Genomic DNA, 21,694 nt, shown 5'->3' on the forward strand with positions numbered 1-21,694 from the left:
CATATTAATTTTGGAAGGCAATGCAAGAGGAAAAATATAGAAAATCTTCTTATAATTTAACTACAAGAACATATGCTTCACCGGGTTGCATCCAATCCCCTGAATCATTTTTAGTAGTGTTTGCCACCACTGGCCGAGGTGCATCTCTAGTGTTTGGATCCACCTCTAATTTGGTGTATTGTCCAAATGTTGAGAGTATCATATGATGATTGAATTATTAAACATATAAATTTATGGTTATAAGGGTTCATATATTAAGGATTAATAATTGCTCAATTTTGAGCAGTAATGCACATTTTTCAAAGAAGAAAATACATTTGTTTTAATAATTTATTAGCTTACATGCATAATTTCATTGTGGTTATTGTGTGTGCTTTTTGGAATATATGCGTATAGTTTGTCTGTAATATTTTTTAAATATAAATAAAAAAAATAAACATTAAATACATCTTAATCACTATCCTTATGACATTTGTTATATAACAAAATCATTAATTTATTAAACTATAATATGCTCCATAAGTTTTTTATTTTACATTTATTAAAATTTTAATGCAATCAGTGATCAAACAACTCTTTGAGACTATGAGGTCGTATGACATTGGGACTTCCACTCCAAATCAGCTCTGCGAATTGCTGGTAGGCTTTTTCGGAAGGATGAGGAGCATCAAAGAACACATAGTCACTAATGTTCCTACATAATTCGTACTTTGGGCCATCTGCTCTCTTTCCTCCGCAACTATAAATTCCATTATATGGACCAGTTCCACAGCATGCAATCTTCCCTTCTTTAAAACCTTCCCAACATAATTAAAACAAAGATGCTATTAGTCTATGGCAAAAATAAAAAGCAAAGTACAATTAAAAAAAAAAAAAATACATATCGTACTATTAAAATGGAAGTGACATACCATATTTTGAAGGATTATCTATTCTTTCACTAAGAAAAGTGTAGAAATCGGCTATTGAATATTTGAGTCCTTTCAGTTCACTCTCTAGCTTCTTAAGGGCTTTAGGAAGTGCTTTATTGTGTAGTTTCGTAATTGATGTTACTTCCTCCACGCATGGATTGGCTTTTTCTGGTGTCATTGCTTTCACAAGCGGGAAACAACCCAAAGGGGGCAGGTTTAAGATCACATGTTTTCTTCCTCCTTTCTTATATATTTCCTAACAAATCAAATTATAATTATGACCAATGAATTGAGTTATTAATGGGTTTTTGGATTTTTATTTTTATAAAATGTTTATTATTTCTGTGATTTGAATGCACAAGTTATGCTTACCAGTAAATAGGTAGCATTGATTGCTGGGATGACATGATTTCTTATTTATTGAATTGCTGTTTGAACCTAGGGTTTTTATCATGTGGCCTTTTCAATGAACTTTTAACTCTTCACCATCTTGTGTGAAGTTGCCATAATCACGATATATGTTCCTTCCTAGCAAATAAATTGCTCTGATAGTTTTTTCTTGTCATGACTAGCATCTAACTGGGTCTAACGTATTTGTAGAAATATAGGAGGCATTGAAAAGGCCTGAATAAAAACATCTCTTTAATCTTGGTTTTCTGTTAGGCATTGAACGAGAGGGCAGGGATTTTCTTTATACATATGTACATATGTAAAGAATCTATTGATAGATTTCTCATCATTTGGAAATTAAAAAATTACGTTATTAACTGCTCATACAAGTGTAAATGGACTTTGCCATTAATGCTCCTCTTTCCAATTAATCGTTTTAGTTCTCAAATCAGCATATTTCTTCATTTTTGGCAGTTCCACATATATCATGATGCTTTAACTTTCATTAAATGTCTTATTCCTTTTTTTATATTGTTTTATGGTCTTTTGGTTTTATGGTCTTTGTTTCACAACTAGTGACGCCATTCCTGCATTTATAGTCTCTTTCTTATTGAACATAATTTTTTTTTTTTTTTTTCGTGTAATTGTTTTGGCTGCTTTGTGCTTTTTGTATGTAGTCTTTTTTTCAATAAAATTATTCTTATAAAAAAAAGGCTCTCCTAAATATTACAATATGAAATTCATCATATATATTAAAATGTCTGTCTAGAAATTTATTTTCCTTTCTTCCTTCTTTATATAAGCATAGAAATGATGTTCATCCATATATATACGTATTTGAGGTGCTAATTGCATTTTATACCTTGCAGGAATAGGCTTGAAAAGGCTTCACAACATAAGCTTTTAGAGAAGGTAGTTGCATAGTGATATTGCAGGTAATGATTCTACTATGTTGCTGCATTTCAAATCTTGGCTGCCATGTTTGCTTTGTTACCTTTGTTCATCTGCTTTACTATACATTGCTGTTATTGAAGATTTTTTATTTATTTATTTATTTATTTTTTGTCCTGGTATTTAAATTTTGCATTATATTGTCTTATTTTTAACATCTGGTTCTTCACTTCTTCTGCATAGTTTTCACATGAATCTACACAGGCAATGCTGCAATGTTGAAATGATTTTATGATTTCTTACATTATGTTTGGTAGGATGAAGTGTAGAAATGAGATTTTTCGTACCTAGTTGTGTTGGGGTGGTAGGGTAAAGGCTTTGTTCACCATTGTACCCTGGTTTGGATGTTTTGTTGTGAGTTCAGACAATCAATTTTAGAAAGTCTTTTAAGAACCCACCCCACAAACTCCTCCCCCCTTTTTAATTTTTTCAGATCTTTTATGTAGCACGTAACTGTAGGGTCCATTTGGTAGGAGGGAAAATAGTAAGGCCAACTATGTGGGTAGCCCAAATTAATCAACGCAGATATGATTTTCCTTCATTCTTTTTGTCACCTTTTGTAAAACTTCATTGTAGCCCAAATTAATTTTATGAGTAAAGAGGACCATCTGCTTGTTGTCAAAATAAACTGAATCATTTTCTTGTTCATCACTTTCCTTGCCAATTTAACATGTGATTATATTACTCTTGACTCCCTAAACTTCGTGCAGTATGGCTGCTGTTCCTGCTCAGCTCCCTGATGAGTTTGGTCCTGAGCCCACTGACGATTCAGTGTTAAGGTTTATAAAAACACATCGAGCGTGCGCTGTTTGGGAAGGCAAGGTAAAAATGAAAACCGACCACCTGCTGAATATTCTCTTCTTATCCTTTTACATTATGTTGATTTTTTTTTCTTCCCATTTCTGAAATTCTAAGTGTCAATGGTATTACTAGCTTTCAATGCATGGTCATGCGCATTAGTTGGGTTAAGTTAGATTGGTTGACTGTTAGTGTGGGTGTACATGAACAAAGCAATCCTAGGTGCATAAGAGTTATTTTTGTTTGAAGCAATGTGACCTGTGATAATTTTATTGTTGCTTGGCAAGAAGTTGTTCAGGTTGTGGTTGTTGCAGTAATTTTTATTGTTATTATTGAGAACGCTAGCCTTTGCCTCTAGTTTCTTTTACTTTCCTCTATTTAGGTTGTTTATTTTCCATATCATGTCAAACAGAGCTAAATTTTTTTAAAAAAAATGTGCTTGAGATTGGAAGCAATGGTACATGCATAAAATATGATCCTTAGGTTCCAAAAGCAAAACATAGAAGTTTATATTTAGGAATCCATTTGGAATTACAACTTGTCTAACAAACCTAGCTTAATGAATCATATTGAAGACAAGCTTTTGTCATAAATCAAATAAAATCCTTAAGGACCCTTTTCACTTGAGTTTCTTACTTGCATTAAAATACTTAGTTAAGTAAATTCAAGGGTTGGACAACAACAGAGCTTAAGGGAAAACAAACACAAATCAGCAACTATGACAACGAAATACAACCAAATTCCAAGATAGTTACTTAAAGCTTCTTAAATTAATGAAATAGCTTTAAGAAGCCTTTTGACTTTTCCTGGTTTAGAGGCAACAATAGGCTGGTCGCATGGGAAGCCTTTCATTACTAGACAAATGTATAAAGTGCATTGCATCCTTTTATTTTGCTCCCGTTGTTGCTTTTTTTTTTGGTTTTTTTTTTTTCTTTTTGGGGTTGATATTTTAAGGTCCCTTCATAATTGCTTTATTTTTGTTTTTTGGGATCAATAACTACAATCATATATACAAAGGTTATGGCATATTGCATCTCATCACCATAATTCTATCATGTGCAGGATCCAGGGCCACTGAAATGCCGCGGTCGTAATGACGAGTTCCGAAAACGACGCCGGATAGTGGTGGATGATCGTATCGTCGACATTGTGAAGAGAGTTGGATTAGAGGGGCTGTATAGGACCCCAGGTAGAGAGATTGATCATAACCTGATCACGGCCTTCGTTGAGCGATGGCGGCCTGAAACCCACACCTTCCACCTGCCACATGGTGAGACAACGATCACATTACAAGATGTGGAGGTTCTTTTTGGGATTCCAATCGATGGTGAGGCAATTGTTGGAACAACTGACTTGACATGGAAAGATGAATGTCAGAGTCTGCTTGGAATTGCTACTAATGACACCACGCTTAAAGGACAAAGGATCCAAATAAAGAAGCTACTAGAAAAAATTGACGAAGGGTTGCCCGATGATGCAACAGAGGTGGTTGTGCATCAATATGCACGGTGTTATATCCTAGCACTCCTGGCAGACACAATTTTCGCCGACAAGTCTGGTGATAGGGTGCATACGATGTGGTTGCAGATGCTGAGGAACCTTCGGAATCCACCTCAGTACAGTTGGGGGAGCGCTTGCCTTGCATGGCTGTACAGAGAGTTATGCAAGGCAACCGACAGAGGTGCTAGTCAGATTGGTGGGGCCTTGTTGCTAGTTCAGTATTGGGCATGGGTCAGATTCCCTTTTTTGTGCCCAAGGATGGACCTCCCACCAGATGGTGCATATGGCCCACCATTTGCACCTTCTCCATTGTCTATTAAGTAAGTCTCTTCCTTGACCGATTCTCTCTATTGGAAATAAATCCATAATTTTAAACACATTGTTAGACATAGAAAATAAAATTTTAACCTTGACAACCACGGAGGTCATATGTTATGATTGATGTATAATATAAGTCTTATTAATTTTTAGCTCCACCTCTAATCATATGTATAGATAATCATTTATTAGTATAATCTTAGTGGTATGTACTGTTAAATTTACGATTGCCTATCACTTATTGTTGTTGATTACTTCATATTCTCAATTCCAAGTATTGACTCCCTCTTTCGCAATTGTAGGACTGTGTGGGTTGTGAACACCTTGAATAGCCCCGCCGAAATCTGTCTGGTCCGGTACCGTCAGCTTTTAGATTGTATGCATCCAAAGCAGGTACCAACATTGTGTTTATTCTATTGTTTATGACTATTGTTTATGATTATTGTATTTATAAATGTAAAAGAGCTCATAGATATGGAACATTGCATAATGTGCTGCCCTTTGATTTGACTATTTTAGGTGGTGTGGCAACCATATGAAGCTGAATTAGCCCACCTGCCTGCGTTTTGTGTCGCCGGAAGGGATGTATGGACGGCAAAGGTACCGCTTGTATGTTTCTGGCTAGTAGAGAAACATACACCGGACCGTGTTGTTCGTCAGTTCGGGATGGTACAAGAACCCCCCCCATATGTTGATACTGACGAAGCCCTTCATGCCATAGACCTGAGGGGGAAGGTGGAGGTGAATTGGAGGGACAGACATGATGGCCATATCCGAGTATGGAATACTCGAGCACGATCTCTATGTCTTGGAGCACGACTAGAGGGTGATATGTCGCCTGCTCATCCATACTTCGATTGGTACGATAGGGTGACTTGGAGGTTCGTCGACCACACTTCGACTTCACTTATTATTATGGTAATTGCTTCGACCTTTCTTTTCAATTTTTGTTGCGTATCAGGAACTTCAGTATGATGTACTAATTGTATTTATTTACTTTCAGGTTGCCAGTCACAAGAAGTTGTTGAGACTTTATACAGTAGGCAGTCTTGAGTACAAGCATATTTCAGCTGTACTTAAGACAGTGGAACGCCTTCACCGTATAACTGCTCGACTTCCGTTGGAAGATATCGATGGGGCAAATCCAGAAGTGCCAGAAGATACTGGACGACCAAGCACGAGCTCAACTCGTGCCAGCCATAGCCATGGTCAGCGTGCTGCATCCCATCAGGTTGTCAGTAGGGCAAATCTCCCTCCACCCCCACGTGCATCTCCTGCCCCAGAGTTCCCTCCACCTCCACATGCATCTCCTTCCCTAGAGATCCCTCCACATACTGCTCATGCAGTTTCTGACCTAGATATCTCTCTACCCACTACTCCTGCATCTTTTCACCCCGAGATCCCTTCACACACCTCACATACATTTTTTGATCCTGCTCATCTTTCATTTACTCCACCATCCTTTGATCTCGGCCCTGATTTCAATCAAACCCCTCCTGTCATGCACATGCAATCCCCATCGTACAACATTGGTCATATAGACCATGTACCGCCCCATAGTCACTCCATGTCATTCATGCCCACTCCTAGACTGCATATAGATCCCATGAGTACGGGCACTCACATTTCATTTGCTACACCATCCTCCCCCGCAGTTGTTGGGAGTCAAGCAAAACAACCAGCTGTGCATGTTGAGAATGAGCAGGTTGTTGGGTTACAGTCACCCCCACAAGGTCGACCTAAACGTACAATGAAAGCACCTCCTTGTGGGACAGGTGGTCACAAAGCAGGACACAACGCTGGCCCCACGGTATGACAACTCATTTAATGTAATAAATATCGAGTAACTACTGTTATGGTTGGTATTGGAATTCATGTAATCCATTGTTTGGTTGTAACTTCATCTTTGCAGCAACGTGAGGAGCCTCACGAAGGAGATGCAGTACCCCCTCCCCCACATACCAGACACTATACGAGACAGCATAAGCGTAAAATGCATTAGGATTAGCATCCCATAGAGGTTCGCTCTCTCTCTCTCGCTCTCTGAAATCACTTTTTTTTTTTTTATTTAATTCTTTTAATGCTTTCAAAACATTCCTAATTATTTGATGTGGGTTTATCAAGAAACAAAGGAGGACACTCGAGAATTGGAGTTTCTGACCCTAAGTGATGATCAGCACTTAGCTTAGAAAACACCTCACTCTTTCTAGGTTGGACCTGAAAATGCTTCACAGGTTTGTTAGGATCTCTCTTTCTGCCATATTAATGGTGTTTTTAACAATTAATTTGAATTGACTTTTAGGTAAAATGATAATGTAATGCTTTCAGTTTTCAAATTTTGAACTGCACGTTATAATTTTTTGCCATGGAGCAGGTTTGTCCAGCCCCGTACTGAATGAAGGGGAGCTTGAGTCCTTGCTAAATGATCCCTCTTTGAAACCTCAAGTTTTGCCAACATTTTTTGATATTCGTAAAGGAGTTGATGGTTCCTTCGAAAAGACACTAAATATATATAGTGAAGCTGCTGATGAAGCTGTTCGAAATGGTTCCCAACTGCTTGTTCTGTCAGACCGTTCTGATGTGCTGGTAAAAAACTTTCACCTTACCTCTGTATTCATCCTGAAGTTATCTTTGTTTTTATATCTCAATCCTTTTTTTAGCTCATTGAGAGTTTATATCTACTGTGAGCATGAGTTAATTTTATTAAGTTAAAAAGAATTATATTTAGTTAAATGACCATTGAACAGAAACTTTTATAGTTCACTACTAGCATTATTCTGATCATACCGATGTTTGAACTTCCTGATTATTATTCGTTGTCCTGCATTTTTCTTGATAAAGTTTTATGGCTTTATAAAATATTGTATGTTATGCAAACGATTGCCATTTGTCCTACATGTAGTGGGTCATGTTCTAGTGTGTATGCATGAGTTTTTACGTAAACACACACACACACACATATATATGTGCGTGTGTGTGGTACTTTAACGTAATCCTCATTAAAGCCTGGGAGGAAACTTTTTTGTAGACTGATTTTCTTATGTTGGAGCAATGCGTTGTTTCTTTTTCTTCCAGGAACCAACTCGTCCGGCAGTTCCAATACTTCTGGCTGTTGGTGCGGTTCATCAGCATCTTATTCAGAATGGATTGTGAATGTCAGCTTCTATTGTTGCAGAGACTGCACAATGCTTCAGCACTCATCAGTTTGCCTGTTTGGTTGGATTTGGTGCAAGGTAATTTTTCCCTTGTGAAAATTTTTAAATAATGGATTTCTTTTTATTTGTTGAAAAAAATTAACAAATATTGTTTCTTGTTAATATTTTCTTAAAGCATTATTTTATTTGGTCTGATACCAGTTACTCTAAAATGTTCTCAGATAAATTCACTTTCTGTGTGTTAGTTGCATTATCTTAGACAATTTCATAGATCCTTTATAGTTGACACCTATGAAAAAAAATAGATCGTTTATAGCTGATCCCACTGTGAGAAGCAAAAAATTAATAATCAATATATATTATAATTTAATTATTGCAATTAAAAATTAACTGCTTTAATTTTTTTTTTACTTACAAATGGGGACGGGGATTTGAACCCATACTCTCTCCATGGAGAGGAGCATACAATGCTACTGAGCCATGAGGCTTTTGGCATTTGTACGGCATACATAAAATAGAACAAAGTGTATTTCTGTAAATGAAGGAACAGTTTTTTATTACTTATAAAAAAAAAAAGTAGGAATAGTTTCTTGAAAGTAAAGCTATAAGTTGCAGGGACAAGATTACTTTCTGGAAATGTCTCAGTAGCTGATTAAATCCCGCTAACAGTGTAGAATATTGTAAAAATGCTTTAAATGTATAATAACTCCTTTTTTTTTTTTTTTTTTTGCTAAACAATGTATTGCAAACTTCTGTTCCTGTTTTACATGCACGTTTGGTTGTGTTAATGCTTGACCAAACTGTCTTATGAAAAGATCTTAGAGGGTTCTACATCCCTCTGAATCAGAATCCTCTTCTTCATCTTCATTCCATTATTTGGGCTTCTTGATACTTTTACGTCTATTTTTTATCTTGAAAATGCTTAACACTATATCTCTTGAATTATTTTTTCAGTGCCATATGTCCATACTTGGCACTAGAAACATGCCGACAGTGGCGTCTGAGTAATAAAACCGTAAACAATTATGAGGAATGGAAAGATGCCTACTGTAACAATTGAGCAGGCTCAAAAGAACTTTTGCAAGGTCAGTACATCAATATTAGAAGGAATATTTTAGGGATGAAAATATTTTGCTGTAATTTTCTAATGCAATTCATGTAATATTGTTCCCATAGCGTGTGTTGGCCCAATTCAATCCAGGCACTTATGTCAAGTGCGTTAGAACTTGATGATTCATTTTAGTGAGTTCCACCTTAAGAATTATCCACTTCTGGTTTATCTGTGGTTTCAATAGAAAAAAATGTTGCTCTATTCCATTGCTTTACTATTTTATACTGATTGTTTCTAATTATTTCAGGCTGTTAAATCCGGTCTTCTCAAAATTCTTTCCAAAATGGGAATCTCATTGCTTTCTAGGTATTAACTCTTTTTATTTTTATTTATTTATTTATATATATATATATATATATATTTTTTTTTTTTAATCATGAATACCTCCGGTGTACTAGAGTGGCACTAATGTAATACCTGTTTTTTGTTCACTTTGCTAATTATATTCCCATTATACGTATAAAATATTCCTTTCCCATGTATATGAAAACAAGAGCTCCTATCAGCAGTCCTGGTTAATAGGCAGCAATTTTGACTAAATATCTAAAATTTGCAGGCTTAAGCAAGGGAGAAAGCTGAAAAAGAGGGATTTGAAGTAAGCAATCCCAAGACCCAAAATTTGGTGGCTAACACAAAGGCCCTAGCAGAAAATGAAGGGGAGGGACTTGCCAAGGTTACATTTCTTTTACTTTTGTGCCTTGATTTATCCACCCCCTAGCTTAAATAAGTGTTCCTGCTCAGCACACTGTAATTCATCTTGATTATTACAGCACAGTTGAAGAGTTGGTGGAAGTGGGTCCTGAACAGTTAAAGGAGGTAAGGAGTTTTTTTTTTTTCTTTTTTATAAACCTATAGTTGTAAGACTCCAGAACATATGACCTTACAAGAGTAATTGTGAATCATTTTCCCCCCTAGTAAAAGATATAAGGTGTTAGCAAATAGCTTTCAATGAAGGGATGATATCCTCCTCCATTAACTGAGGCAGTGGCTTGGCCGCAGCTTTTGCTGGAGGTTTGGCCTTTGCTGGAGCTTCTTCTTGAGCTGTCTTCACCTCCTTTGTGGGTCTTTGGGTATGTAGTATGCCTTACTTTGTGATAGTTATTATTAAATTACCATCTCATATATATATACACACACATATATCACGAAATTGTTCATTTTCTTTCCCGGCTGATAATTAGTAGCACAAAAGTCAATTGTTTTTAAAAAAATAACAAAAAAAAACTACTGGATATGTTGAATTCTCCATTTATTTTTTTGTATCCCTTGATTTGTTATCACTTTTTTGGCAATTGAACAAGACTCAAAACACAAAATAATAGTCTTTGGTGTGTAGAACAACTCGCTACAGCATATTCCAGAAAATAAGAAAATTACCAAACTACCCCTAGTTTTAGTAAGACTTTATTAAAACTGAACCAGCAACTTTCTAAAGTAAAGAAACTAAATACTTAGATTTAATAACAACTAAAGTAGCCTTTAAAAGGTGCCAAAAAGCCCCCCACGTCAAAATTAGTCCATAATTCTAGGTTTACTATTTAATCTTGTTTCTCCTTGAACACTTTACTTTTTGCATCATTAAGCCTAACGTATAAGTTATCATTTGTCCTTAATGCCATTATCTTTCAGGTACTTAATATACCGACTAAGATGAATGAGGTGACTAATAACTTATGTTGAATCATTTTGCTCATACAGTCATTGATAGTCATCCTTTAATACTGATCATTTGTGCATCCTTTTTGTGCAGCTGTTGGTGCCATATTGTCAGCAACTGATTCAGTTTGCACGCTGCAGGTACACGATGTTCATCCTTACATGAATGTTATACATGGCAGCATTTTAGGAGAGCAGCCTCTGTTCATGTTGTGTATCCTCCTTATAGAGCATTTTAAAATGCCATTCTTTCACATACTAGTTGATATCTGATTAATGGATTCTGGCTTTGAAACAGGGACAAGGAGCTTGTCATTTCCTTCAATGGGAGGATACTCAAGAAATTACCACAATTAATGATCTTGTAGATGAAAGCAAACATGGCATATCTGTAGATTCTACTTCAACAAGCCATGAGTTAGTCACTAAAATGGGTGATTTGAGTACTAATAATTGAAAGAGGAAGTTTGATTCACTAGAGATGGAAAATCCTCAACATCTCCCAACTTCTGTGGCTGTACATGAACATTTTGAGAAAGATGAAGAGCCTGTCATAGAGAGGAGTGAACATGATGAGAGTTCAGAGAATTTAACATCTACAAAGTATATTGATCCATCACGAGTTGAGGACTCTTCAAATCTCCAAGACCTAGCTGTGCTGGAGGTTGAGTTGACTGTATGTGAACCTTCTGCTCTTACTGTATCTTTGCATTCTTGTTGGCCTTTTGCCAATGGTGATTGGTACAGTTTTTGTGTCAATCATAAACTCCTCGTGTATGCACTCCATCTGTGTTCAGTGTGAAATGCTCCTGTCTATCATCATTAATTGTCTGATATTTAACTAGTTAACACTTGTGACATGGTATGACCTGATTAGACATGGTGTGACTTGGGTGGGGTAGTGTGAGTTGTGAGGGTGGTTTTGATAGTTGTGGAAAAAAATGCCCACACCTTATATGGAGGAAGTGGGGAATATTTGGCTAAACAAAAACGGGAAGGCTGCTATCCTTATATATGAATTCTCAATTTACATGCTGGATTGGCTACATTAATTCTTACATCTAAATTTTGGATGGAGTGAGTGTACTGCTCTCCAACCCCCCACCTCCAATCCTTTTGTTTTACTTGTTGTTGGCTAGCAAGGTATTATCGGCCAATTGACTATAATTGGAGCCTATCTTTAGCTAAACTAGAGCTTTCAATCTTTTTTGCAACTCAAGTTTGCATCCTTTCCTGCCATTGTCCTTTCGGTGCTGCAATTCAGATCATTTGTGTCCATTGGTGCAGCCATTGGACAACAACAAATCTTGCACTTGATCATGGCAGCTTGCCCTGAATTAATGCAAGCCATAAGCCTGTAACCACCAAGAATTAAGCAAGCATCTTATTTTGCCATATGCCCTTCTGATCAGTTTGTGCCTGTCTGACTATCATGATCTGATAGGTACAGGAACATGCCAATTTTGCTGTGTTTGAAGTATTTAGGATTCTAGAAAGAAAAAAAATGATAAAAACTTAGGATTCTTTTTGACAATAATCTGAACTTTTTGAATATATTTATATTGTAGCCAAAGAAAGAAAATGGATCATACTAGATTTAATATAGTACTATATTTGCATGTTTTTAATATAGTAAACTAGTCTGCATCGCACTATATTTGTTGAGCTAATGTCTACCATCCTTTTGTGCCTTTTCAGTTCTCTATGTTGACCTCTTCATTTCTTGTCTGCTTCCTATCTTGAGGGGGATGGTGGACAAATTGTTCTAGTAGGCATTAGACTTTGACAGTTAAAAGGTTGAAAGCTTCGGATAATCTTATGGTAACAAGACTTTGTTGGTTTTTGGGTGATGCAAATGATAAGAAAGAAATTGAAAATCTTGTAAATAATTTAAGAGTTGACATGGGACTTCTTGTTCCAAGCTCTCAACTTGTGGCCTAACTGAAATTGGAGCTGGATACCAATTCATCTAAAAAAAATGTACAGTTTGTGTGGGTGTTCTAGATATCTTTTCTTACAATCTGATAGTTATATTGTAGGATTAAGTAGAACTTCTAGAATAACATTCTATTTAATCTTGGAACAGTCATCTGCTAAGAACATATTTTATAAACTAGAACATGTAATAGTTAAATTTCTTCTTGCATTTTTTGAATGGACAAATAGTTATATGATTGATTTTGTAATGTGCAAGCATGTCCAAACCATTTTTATTTGCTGCTCGGACGTGATTGTGTTGTCCTTATGTATGCTGCAACACCAATTTTTGGATATTCATGTTTCTCTGTATTTTTCTAGGATCATGGGGAAGGAAGAAAGGTTATGTGTGTTGAGCTGGTGGCTAATCGCTTCTTACGCAAGGTGATTGTTTTACGTTTTATCATGTCAAGAAATATATGTGGTAAAGTGCATACATTGAGAAAATAGGTATTGCAAAGATGACAACATGAAATTAATTTCTTTGGATGTGGAAACTAAGGGCCTGATTGGAACAGAAAACTGTTTTTGAGAAGGAGAATACAAAACTGATTCCTATTATTTTTTAAATAAAAAATGTGTTCGATAAAGAAATAGTTCAAAAACAGTTTTAAAAAATTAAACAGAATTTGGGTTTGGGTAATAAAAAAAACTGTTGGAAAGTGTTTAAAACAACAAAACTAACAAGAGTGGTTAGTGCCATGCATACATTTATCTTTGTATTTCCATTCTTAAAACCATCAACCTGCATTTTCGGGTTATCTTGCTGATGCTCTAGGGTCTTGTTGCCACTAATTTGGTGGCTAACCATAATTGAAACATAAACTATAAAGAAGTGCATTATATCGTTTTTTTAATTTTTATTTTATATGAGCTTCTTTCTCTTGCCAGGGAAGCTGGATTTCACATTCTCATTACCAGCTAACAGCTGTTAGTGTCTGATGAGAAGTACTTTCGGCGTGTGAAATGGCAATACATGGTGTTAGATGAAGCCCAGGCAATCAAAAGTTCGAACAGGTTCTAACTTATTTCTTTGTGGTTGTAGTGGCTTTATTCTTTTGAGATGTTTTTATTCTTTGGTCTTTGTTGCTATGATTTTATTTCTTGCGTCCCACTAAAGAGTCAACCGTGGGGAGTTATCTTATTTTGTGTGTATGTAATAAAATGGACATATAGTGGGAAGAGAGTAATACCATTAAAAAAAAGGGTCATACCTAGTACCTATAAAAAAAAAAGGGCGTCATACCTAATGCACAAGACTCCCACTTTTGCGGGTTTGGGAGAGGTGATTGGCAGGCAATCTTACCTCCAAAATTTTCTTTTTGGAGACTAACTTCTAGATTCGATCTTGCAACTTGTCAATTTTGGTTGAAGGCACTTGCCATCGCATCAAAGCCTGACATCTAGAGTAGTACCATAAAAAAATTGAAACAAACCCAAGAATCTACTGAAATCATTTATTTATTCAGCATTCGTTTATTAAATATGTAGTCACATAAAGAACAAGTTTTCTCATCCATCTGATCTTTCCTTTCCTTTTTTGAACTCTGCTTTTATTTCTTTTAATAAATTGATAGAGTGGTTGTTACTTTAGTTTTCATTTCATATCCATTCTGTTCTTTTTATTTCAATGTGCTTTTTTTATCATCATCATTCTTGTTGATGTTGATATTATTATTAGAATTATTTTGTTAAGAGAAATTAAGATTCAATATAAAACGTCATCCAGATAAATTGTATCTTTTTAGTATTGCAGTATCGACATGTCTACAGTATCACATAAGAATTCAGTTTTAGCCATTACAGCCCTCCTAAAGTTTCATGCATCATCTTTCTGGTGAATAGTTTATGTTTCTAATCCTTTATATTCTCATCATTAATTCATTGGATATTTGACTCGGCAGTATAAGATGGAAGACACTGCTTAGCTTCAATTGTCGGAACCGATTGCTACTGACTGGTACACCTATCCAGAATAATATGGCAGAGCTGTGGGCCCTTTTGCATTTTATTATGCCAACCTTATTTGACAGCCATGAACAATTTAATGAGTGGTTTTCAAAAGGGTAAGCATTTTTTCTTTGGTTGGTTCATCTTTTCGGTGAGTGTAGCCTGCAGTCTACAGAATTATAATATTTTCCTATCAATGATCTTTTACTGCATTCTATCAGAATCGAGAACCATGCAGAGCACGGGGGTACTTTGAACGAGCACCAGCTTAACAGATTGGTGAGTTTGCCTTTTTCAGTATTGTCATTGTGAGAGTGAGCAATAAAGTTTTTTTGTCTACTTGCTGCCACGTACCATCCGAGACCATATATGTATGCTATTTAAAATAACTACAATAATTCTCAGTTTCTTTTTAGATCATGATCTCTTCTGCCTTCACTTTTGACCTTTGATATTAATATAACTATATCTTTCTAACTTGTATTTTGGTTGCCTTTTTTCTTACAGCATTCAATTCTTAAGCCTTTTATGCTGCGAAGAGTTAAAACAGATGTAATTTCTGAGCTGACCAGGAAAACTGAGGTTACAGTGCATTGCAAGTTGAGTTCTCGCCAGCAAGCTTTTTATCAGGCTATTAAGAACAAGATATCTCTTGCCGAGTTGTTTGAGGGCAATCGTGGGCATCTTAATGAGAAGAAAATACTAAATTTAATGAATATTGTCATTCAGCTGAGAAAGGTATATTCTCAATTCTATTGGCATTCTGTTTGGTTCCCCTTCTTCATTTAAAAAGTATAACTTATCAACTCTGTGGGGGCAAGAAGTTGTGGAGTTTCATGCATTTTGTCTGTCATGTGGAATATTTCTTTTTACTAGTTGTCCATGACATGTGTTCCAATGGTGCAATGGTAGGTGTGTAATCATCCAGAGTTGTTTGAAAGGAATGAGGGAAGAACATACCTCCACTTTGGGGAGATCCCAAATTCTCTTCTGCCCCCTCCCTTTGGGGAGTTGGAGGACGTGCACTATGCAGGAGGTCACAATCCTATAACATACAAGGTACGTTCTTAAAGCTTTTTCTGCCTTACATTAATGTTTTTGTTTGTTATATATACTACCAAAACATTAAGGTTCACTGTCATGAAAATGCCAACCTTACTAAATACTCAATTCTTAGGTTTCTCTTATAGCTTTAAAAGTGAGGAAAGTTGCTTTGCTTCTTCTTCTTCTTCTTTATTTATTTATTTATTTATTTTTAATAAAATAAGTGAATACTTCATGCATTTGCACTTGCTTTATGTGTTTGGCTATAGACATGACACATGTACAAAAAAAATTAAAAAATTAAAATTAATGATTCTTTTTTGTTGATAAGGGCAGATTGTTCTGTATTTTTTTTGAGTTAGGCCAGCAGGCTAATATTTTTTTCTAGGAGGTCATTTGGTGAGCTCAAATATTTTTTTGTGGGGGAATGAGGGGGGGAGAGGGGTGGGCAATTCAAATTTTTCGAATCCCAGCCTTTGGCAGGCCTCTATATATGTGCGTGTGTGTGTGTTGTAAATGGGAATTCAAATTTTGGTGGGCACCATAGCCACCCAAGGGATATTTTGACTCTTCCAATGTGATGAGAATGCACGCTCCAGCTTCATTCTCTGCTTTAGTTTATGAGAATAAGGAACTTGAGCTCTTTATAGTTTATGTTTCTCTTGCTTTGTTCTTGCTAACTTGCTGCTTGCCCTTATCAGTTATCTGTTAATATATATATTTTTTCTTCCAGTGACAGATTGTATAAGTCAAGTTTTAGGACTTCATATTCTGGGTTGGTTGGGCCGGCTTCCTTTCCCTCCTCCTCGATGTTTATTAGTTCTTCCACCTCGGCCTCTCTCTTGTGGTAAATACAGATTACATTCCATTTGTTTGGTTTTTTTTCCCTCTTTCATCTTTGGTTGTGACTCTGATTCATATTTTTGGCAGGTGTTTTCCCTAATTTTGATTCCATATTTGTTCCTCGAGATAAAGATGTGTCTAATTGTGAAGGCTCTGCTGACCTGCATCATAGTCCTTCAATTGTTGAATTTGATGAGACGTCATCACAAATATCTTGTCGTGACGCTCAGTCTTCGAGTGAATTGTCAATCCCCAAGAGTCCTCCTGCTTTGCTAAAAGGTAGCGTAACAACTTTAAACGTGGATGTGCTTGAGCAGACAGTGTTGCATGTTCAAAATCAGCTTCTTACCCGTCTTGAATCAATGAATCCGCTTCAACACGAGTCCATGACACAGGTGGTGGAATCTACTTTTATCGTTTTGGATCGTCTATTAGTTAATTATACACCTTTTCAAGAGCGTGTGAAGGAGTTCATTGCCTGTGCATCATCAGACAATGGACAATTAGCTATGAGTGTTCTATTCCATATCTTTATTTTAAATTTGTTCTGGTATTGATGAAACATTCACAAACTCACAAGAAGTTTATTGTAGGAAATACAAAGTTGGTAATCTCTTGTTATCAAACACTTGCTGAGAGTAATAATGGAAATGTCTTTTCCCAATTCTTTTGCACATTGACCACAAACATGTAGAAAAACTCACTGAAGCTCTGTTGTTTGCGAGTCTATAGTTATAACTATTGTAATTATCACTGTCACAATGAAACTTAGTATGTGAAATTCATCATGTACATGTGTGTAAAAGACATTTGTCAAAATATAATAAATATTCTGATCTATCTGCTCAAAATTACTGCAACATTTTGCAGGGTGAAATTCATCATGTTGTAAATCCGATCCATACCATGGAGTTTTTGGTTCCGATGCCAATCGTTATGCCAAAGATTTGCAAGATCACATTGATTTTGGTACTTCAGGAAAAGTTGCAGGATTTATAGCTGAAACAATTCAGGTTATCTTCTTTTCTTTTCTTTTTTCTTCATTTTTTTCTTTTTTGGCATCTATAGTAAGGTCTGAAATTGTTGGTGTTACAACCACCTATTTAAGGACACTGAAAATTTTCTAATTGGTTGTACTTTTCACTTACTGTAGGGAGCTGGAGGAGCAGTTGAATTGGCGCCTGGATACTTGAAACTGGTTTATGACATTGTACGCAAGGCTGGTGGTGTCTGCATTGTAGATGAAGTGCAAACTAGCTTTGGTCGAACAGGAAGCAATTACTGGGGCTTTGAAACACAGGGCGTCATTCCTGATATATTTACTATGGCAAAGGTCATTACCCATAATCTATTTTAGGAAGACATGTAAATCATGTTAGTGTTGCAAGTGTCAATAGCTTTTTTCTTTAAATAACTTACAATTTCAGTTAATCAGTTTTTGTTTTATAATCTTATGCAACCATTCCATTGAATCTCACAATTAATATCTATCAGGGTATTGGCAATGGTTTACCATTGGGAGCAGTTGTGACAACCCCAGAGATTGCGAGTGTATTGGCCCAGAAAATTCAATTTAATACTTTTGGAGGAAACCCTGTATGTTCGGCTGGGGGGCTAGCAGTGCTGAGAGTTATTGACCAGGAGAAGCGTCAAGCTCATTGCGCTGATGTTGGTTCTCACTTGCTCAAGCGTTTGAGAGCTCTTCAGCAAACACATGAAAGTAATTACTCTTGAATTTAACATTTGTAAAAAAATCATCACACTTTTGTCTGTATACGGGTATCTATTGTAATTTAATAGATAATATTGGCCTTGCCCTTTTAGAGCACTTCCTCTAAGTCTCCAAATTACATTGAAATGTGAATCCTATGAACCAATTGTTAGGTTTCTATGCACTAGTGGAATTTCTTTCCTTAGTATTAAAAACCCATATACGTAATATAGTATTCCCATTAATCACTAATTCCCATTAATCAATGAATGCAAACCTTAAGAAGGTCACTGTTAATTTAATATTTGCCTTCATGCATCATGCTAATGAAAATTGTATGAGGATTTTAGTCTTCAGGCAGGAGCTTGCATTTAAACTTAAACAGAGTTTTATCAAGTTTTACTTGATGTCATGGCCCTCAGTCGGTACTTCCCTGTATCTGTTAGAATCAGTTTTTCGCAGTAGCCAATGTGTTATCTATATGGGTTTCCTCTCCAATTCAATATCGTTAAACTTGTTTTTTATGTGTTATTTGTACACTTATTTCCTCTCCAACTTTGTATTTCCTACAATAAACTTGTTGTGATATTGTGAATGTTTCATCAATACCAGAACAAATTTAAAATAAAGATATGGAATAGAACACTCATAGCTAATTGTCCATTGTTCAATTTAAAATAAAAGTCATCTATTTCACCTTTTCTGTTCCATTGATGCTTCTATCAATCACAAATTGTTAGAATTTATTTTTTCCTTATAAAATAACCAATGTTTAAAATGGGGAAAAAAAATCAGACAAATGGGAGGTTGTAATTGATATATTTGATAGACAATAATCTGTTCACTAGATAAATGCATAGTCGGGTTTGCATGGATGTTGAGGTGGGAAATTTCCTACGAGTGTCGTTAGAAATAAGTGTTTCCTTGGGGTGTTTATTGTTTCTCTCTTTTTGGTTGTTTTTTGATGAATGAGCATGATTGCACTGATGGTACTGACCAAGCTTCAATTGGAAGTTGTAGCATCAATGCTCAAAGCACGAATAATTAAAGGGCTGATGGTGGATTGACAATATATATTACTGCTTGAAGGGGAAGGGAAGGATGTGCATGTGTCTATAGCATTCAGGAAAAATCATAGTTAAGAATTGTGAACATTGGGTTCAATAAAGGCTTTTTATGTTTTTTTTTTTGGGAACAAAAGAACCCTTACAAGTAATATTCTCCCCTAAAAAATAAAATAAATTTTTATTTTTATTTTTTTACCTAAATAATGAGGCTATTGCATTTACGTGGAGCTCTCTTGCCATTTCTCTTTTTGGTCTTCTATAATTAACTATAATAGGAGGAAAAAAACAACCTTAAAAACAACCTTAACCGTCCAAGTCACACATCACTCTGACAAAATTTGTTCCTGGCCTGGATATATATGTACTGTTTAAAGTTCATTTCAGTAAGTTAATTCAATCATCACAATTAAACTAGTGAGTAGTAAGCAATATAAACTACAAAATTGTGGGGATTTAAAATTGAAAGACAAAATTAAACAGTCATAATATCACAATCTAGAAACAGGTACATTAGATATAAAATACTTCGATTACAAGTTCATTCAGTGACAAACAAAATAATAATTGTGTGGATACAACCCAGTAGTAAGTTCAAATACATAATAAAGAGAACCCCAATTGACATCTACAATGCCATTCCAAACTCGAGTATTTGCATGCCTAGCAAAAATTCAAATATTGTTGTTAGATACCAAAACCCAAAACATACGTACTAATCTATGCAACTTGGCTAATTGATACAATCATGGCATTTTATATAAAAGCATCACTTACCTAGTTTGGATTATTACTGCTTGTCGAAGCCCCACGGGAAAGTGGACATCTTCTACGGTTATGCCCATGTTGATGACACAGTCCACAGCTCTGCTTTTGCTGAATCTCCCTCAAGTCAGAATCTGGCCTCCGGCTTCCCGGTTCTCGCCGGACCCCATCCATCTCATTTCGTATCCTAGACGCCACAGGTCGACCTTTGCCCCGCAACAGTTTTGGGTCAGGCACCCACTTTGGACCATCCACATCCCTCCACAATGAATCTGACTTTGGCACCACAAATGCATGTGAGTAGGTGTGAATGGCGTTCACCAAACTATAACATGGGTCAATATATGCAGTCGCATCTTGCCCCAAGTACTGAAGAGCTTTAATTGCATGTGAACAAGGGATCTTTCTAATTTGCCACTTTCCACAACCACATGTTCTGGCCTTTACATTTACTTCATAACTATGGTGTCCCCCTCCAGAGCTATAGATGTTGTATGAAGTAATTACTTGATATATACCATTCTGATTATTAAACGGATTTATTTGGTGTGAAATTGATTTTTGTAGGTTGTGTCCATAGATTTTTAAGGCATATTTAGTCCATACCTTGTCCTTTGAGAGCTCATGAGTAATTTCTTTGTGTCGATCATGGAAATACGCAACAAGTTTGCAATGAGTGAATTCAACCATTGCAGCAATGGGTAGGCCACGGGCACCTTTGAGTACTCCATTGAAGCACTCCGAGACATTGGTTGTCATAGCCCCATAACGGTATCCACCATCATGTAGTTGGGTCCACTTGTCTAGATCCTCATTCATTAGATATGTGTATGGCATGATGGATGAGTCGGGTTCACTTTCCTGCCGCTCGGTTCTCCGTTTCTTCCTAAGGGCCTCGATCTCAGCTTCCTTGATAGGTTGCATGTACAGCTCAAATTTTGATTCCTTAGTAGCATACCCCGCTTTCAAGGCTAATGACTTTAAAGTGGCGTCCTGAAAATGCGTGTTGAAGTTGCTAGCAACATGTCGAAGGCAATATCTGTGAACTACTCGTTGTCGTCCATCATCATGTCTAGGCCAGTTTGCAATTGCACTTTGAATACCCTTATGTCGGTCAGAAATTATACAGATGTCCTTATCTGCTATCACATCCCCCAGTGCATTCCTGAGGCGTTCTAAAAACCACCCCCAACTAGACCCTGACTCTTTGTCCACAACAGCAAAGGCAAGAGGCAAAACCTTGTTGTTGGCATCGGTGGCCATTGCAATCAACAACACCCCTCGATATTTACCATACAAATGGGTCCCATCAATACTGATCACTGGCTTACAATGTCTGAATCCTGCAATGCATGGAGCGAAAGCCCAAAATATATAGCGCAATATTGTATCACCGAACTCGTCCCTGGGTATGGTGTGAAACCAGAAACGGGTGCCAGGTTCTTGATCCCAGTATGCAAACAATAACTTTTTCAACCTTTCGTAAGACTCTTCCCAATCCCCAAATATCTTTGCAATACCTCGTTGTTTCGCATCCCATATCTTATAGT

General features: G+C 36.3%; 5 protein-coding genes and 2 long non-coding RNA genes across 12 annotated transcripts; 6 read left to right on the forward strand and 1 right to left on the reverse strand.

Annotated features, from left to right (window-relative positions):
* Positions 1 to 471: 471 nt before the first annotated feature.
* LOC126690906 (GDSL esterase/lipase 4-like) lies at positions 472 to 1,198 on the reverse strand. Its single transcript, XM_050386019.1, has 2 exons — positions 912 to 1,198; positions 472 to 797 (listed from the first exon to the last, which is right to left on the reverse strand). The coding sequence occupies exons 1-2, from the start codon at positions 1,087 to 1,089 to the stop codon at positions 559 to 561; spliced, it is 417 nt and encodes a 138-aa protein (XP_050241976.1). The 5' UTR covers positions 1,090 to 1,198; the 3' UTR covers positions 472 to 558.
* Positions 1,199 to 2,165: 967 nt separating this feature from the next.
* Positions 2,166 to 6,110, forward strand: LOC126691330 (serine/threonine-protein phosphatase 7 long form homolog). Its single transcript, XM_050386382.1, has 7 exons — positions 2,166 to 2,236; positions 2,963 to 3,074; positions 4,113 to 4,870; positions 5,171 to 5,261; positions 5,388 to 5,786; positions 5,872 to 6,058; positions 6,100 to 6,110. The coding sequence occupies exons 2-7, from the start codon at positions 2,964 to 2,966 to the stop codon at positions 6,108 to 6,110; spliced, it is 1,557 nt and encodes a 518-aa protein (XP_050242339.1). The 5' UTR covers positions 2,166 to 2,236; position 2,963.
* Positions 6,111 to 6,128: 18 nt separating this feature from the next.
* On the forward strand, positions 6,129 to 7,341 carry LOC126690907 (uncharacterized). The gene is made up of 4 exons (XR_007644768.1): positions 6,129 to 6,678; positions 6,781 to 6,888; positions 6,993 to 7,102; positions 7,243 to 7,341. It is a non-coding gene; the product is annotated as an uncharacterized LOC126690907 (long non-coding RNA).
* Positions 7,342 to 7,370: 29 nt separating this feature from the next.
* Positions 7,371 to 11,323, forward strand: LOC126693277 (uncharacterized). Of its 6 annotated transcripts, none has more exons than XR_007645261.1 (10): positions 7,371 to 7,454; positions 7,944 to 8,101; positions 8,978 to 9,108; positions 9,382 to 9,440; positions 9,691 to 9,807; positions 9,905 to 9,950; positions 10,050 to 10,204; positions 10,764 to 10,793; positions 10,885 to 10,931; positions 11,089 to 11,323. It is a non-coding gene; the product is annotated as an uncharacterized LOC126693277 (long non-coding RNA). The 6 variants fall into 6 exon arrangements; XR_007645262.1 differs by having other exon boundaries at positions 10,134 to 10,204; XR_007645267.1 differs by having other exon boundaries at positions 9,910 to 9,950.
* Positions 11,324 to 13,136: 1,813 nt separating this feature from the next.
* On the forward strand, positions 13,137 to 15,803 carry LOC126693278 (chromatin-remodeling ATPase INO80-like). Its single transcript, XM_050389196.1, has 6 exons — positions 13,137 to 13,151; positions 13,659 to 13,784; positions 14,672 to 14,833; positions 14,939 to 14,996; positions 15,225 to 15,455; positions 15,630 to 15,803. The coding sequence occupies exons 2-6, from the start codon at positions 13,744 to 13,746 to the stop codon at positions 15,786 to 15,788; spliced, it is 651 nt and encodes a 216-aa protein (XP_050245153.1). The 5' UTR covers positions 13,137 to 13,151; positions 13,659 to 13,743; the 3' UTR covers positions 15,789 to 15,803.
* A 192-nt stretch (positions 15,804 to 15,995) lies between these two features.
* LOC126691331 (uncharacterized) lies at positions 15,996 to 17,859 on the forward strand. The gene is made up of 5 exons (XM_050386383.1): positions 15,996 to 16,041; positions 16,495 to 16,608; positions 16,692 to 16,999; positions 17,475 to 17,617; positions 17,758 to 17,859. The coding sequence occupies exons 1-4, from the start codon at positions 15,996 to 15,998 to the stop codon at positions 17,601 to 17,603; spliced, it is 597 nt and encodes a 198-aa protein (XP_050242340.1). The 3' UTR covers positions 17,604 to 17,617; positions 17,758 to 17,859.
* On the forward strand, positions 17,857 to 18,617 carry LOC126693279 (alanine--glyoxylate aminotransferase 2 homolog 1, mitochondrial-like). Its single transcript, XM_050389197.1, has 2 exons — positions 17,857 to 17,937; positions 18,099 to 18,617. Exons 1-2 carry the CDS (start codon positions 17,929 to 17,931, stop codon positions 18,336 to 18,338), a joined length of 249 nt encoding a protein of 82 aa, XP_050245154.1. The 5' UTR covers positions 17,857 to 17,928; the 3' UTR covers positions 18,339 to 18,617.
* Positions 18,618 to 21,694: the final 3,077 nt, after the last annotated feature.

This window comes from Quercus robur, chromosome 7 (assembly GCF_932294415.1).
Source record: "Quercus robur chromosome 7, dhQueRobu3.1, whole genome shotgun sequence".
Classification (NCBI taxonomy): domain Eukaryota; kingdom Viridiplantae; phylum Streptophyta; class Magnoliopsida; order Fagales; family Fagaceae; genus Quercus; species Quercus robur.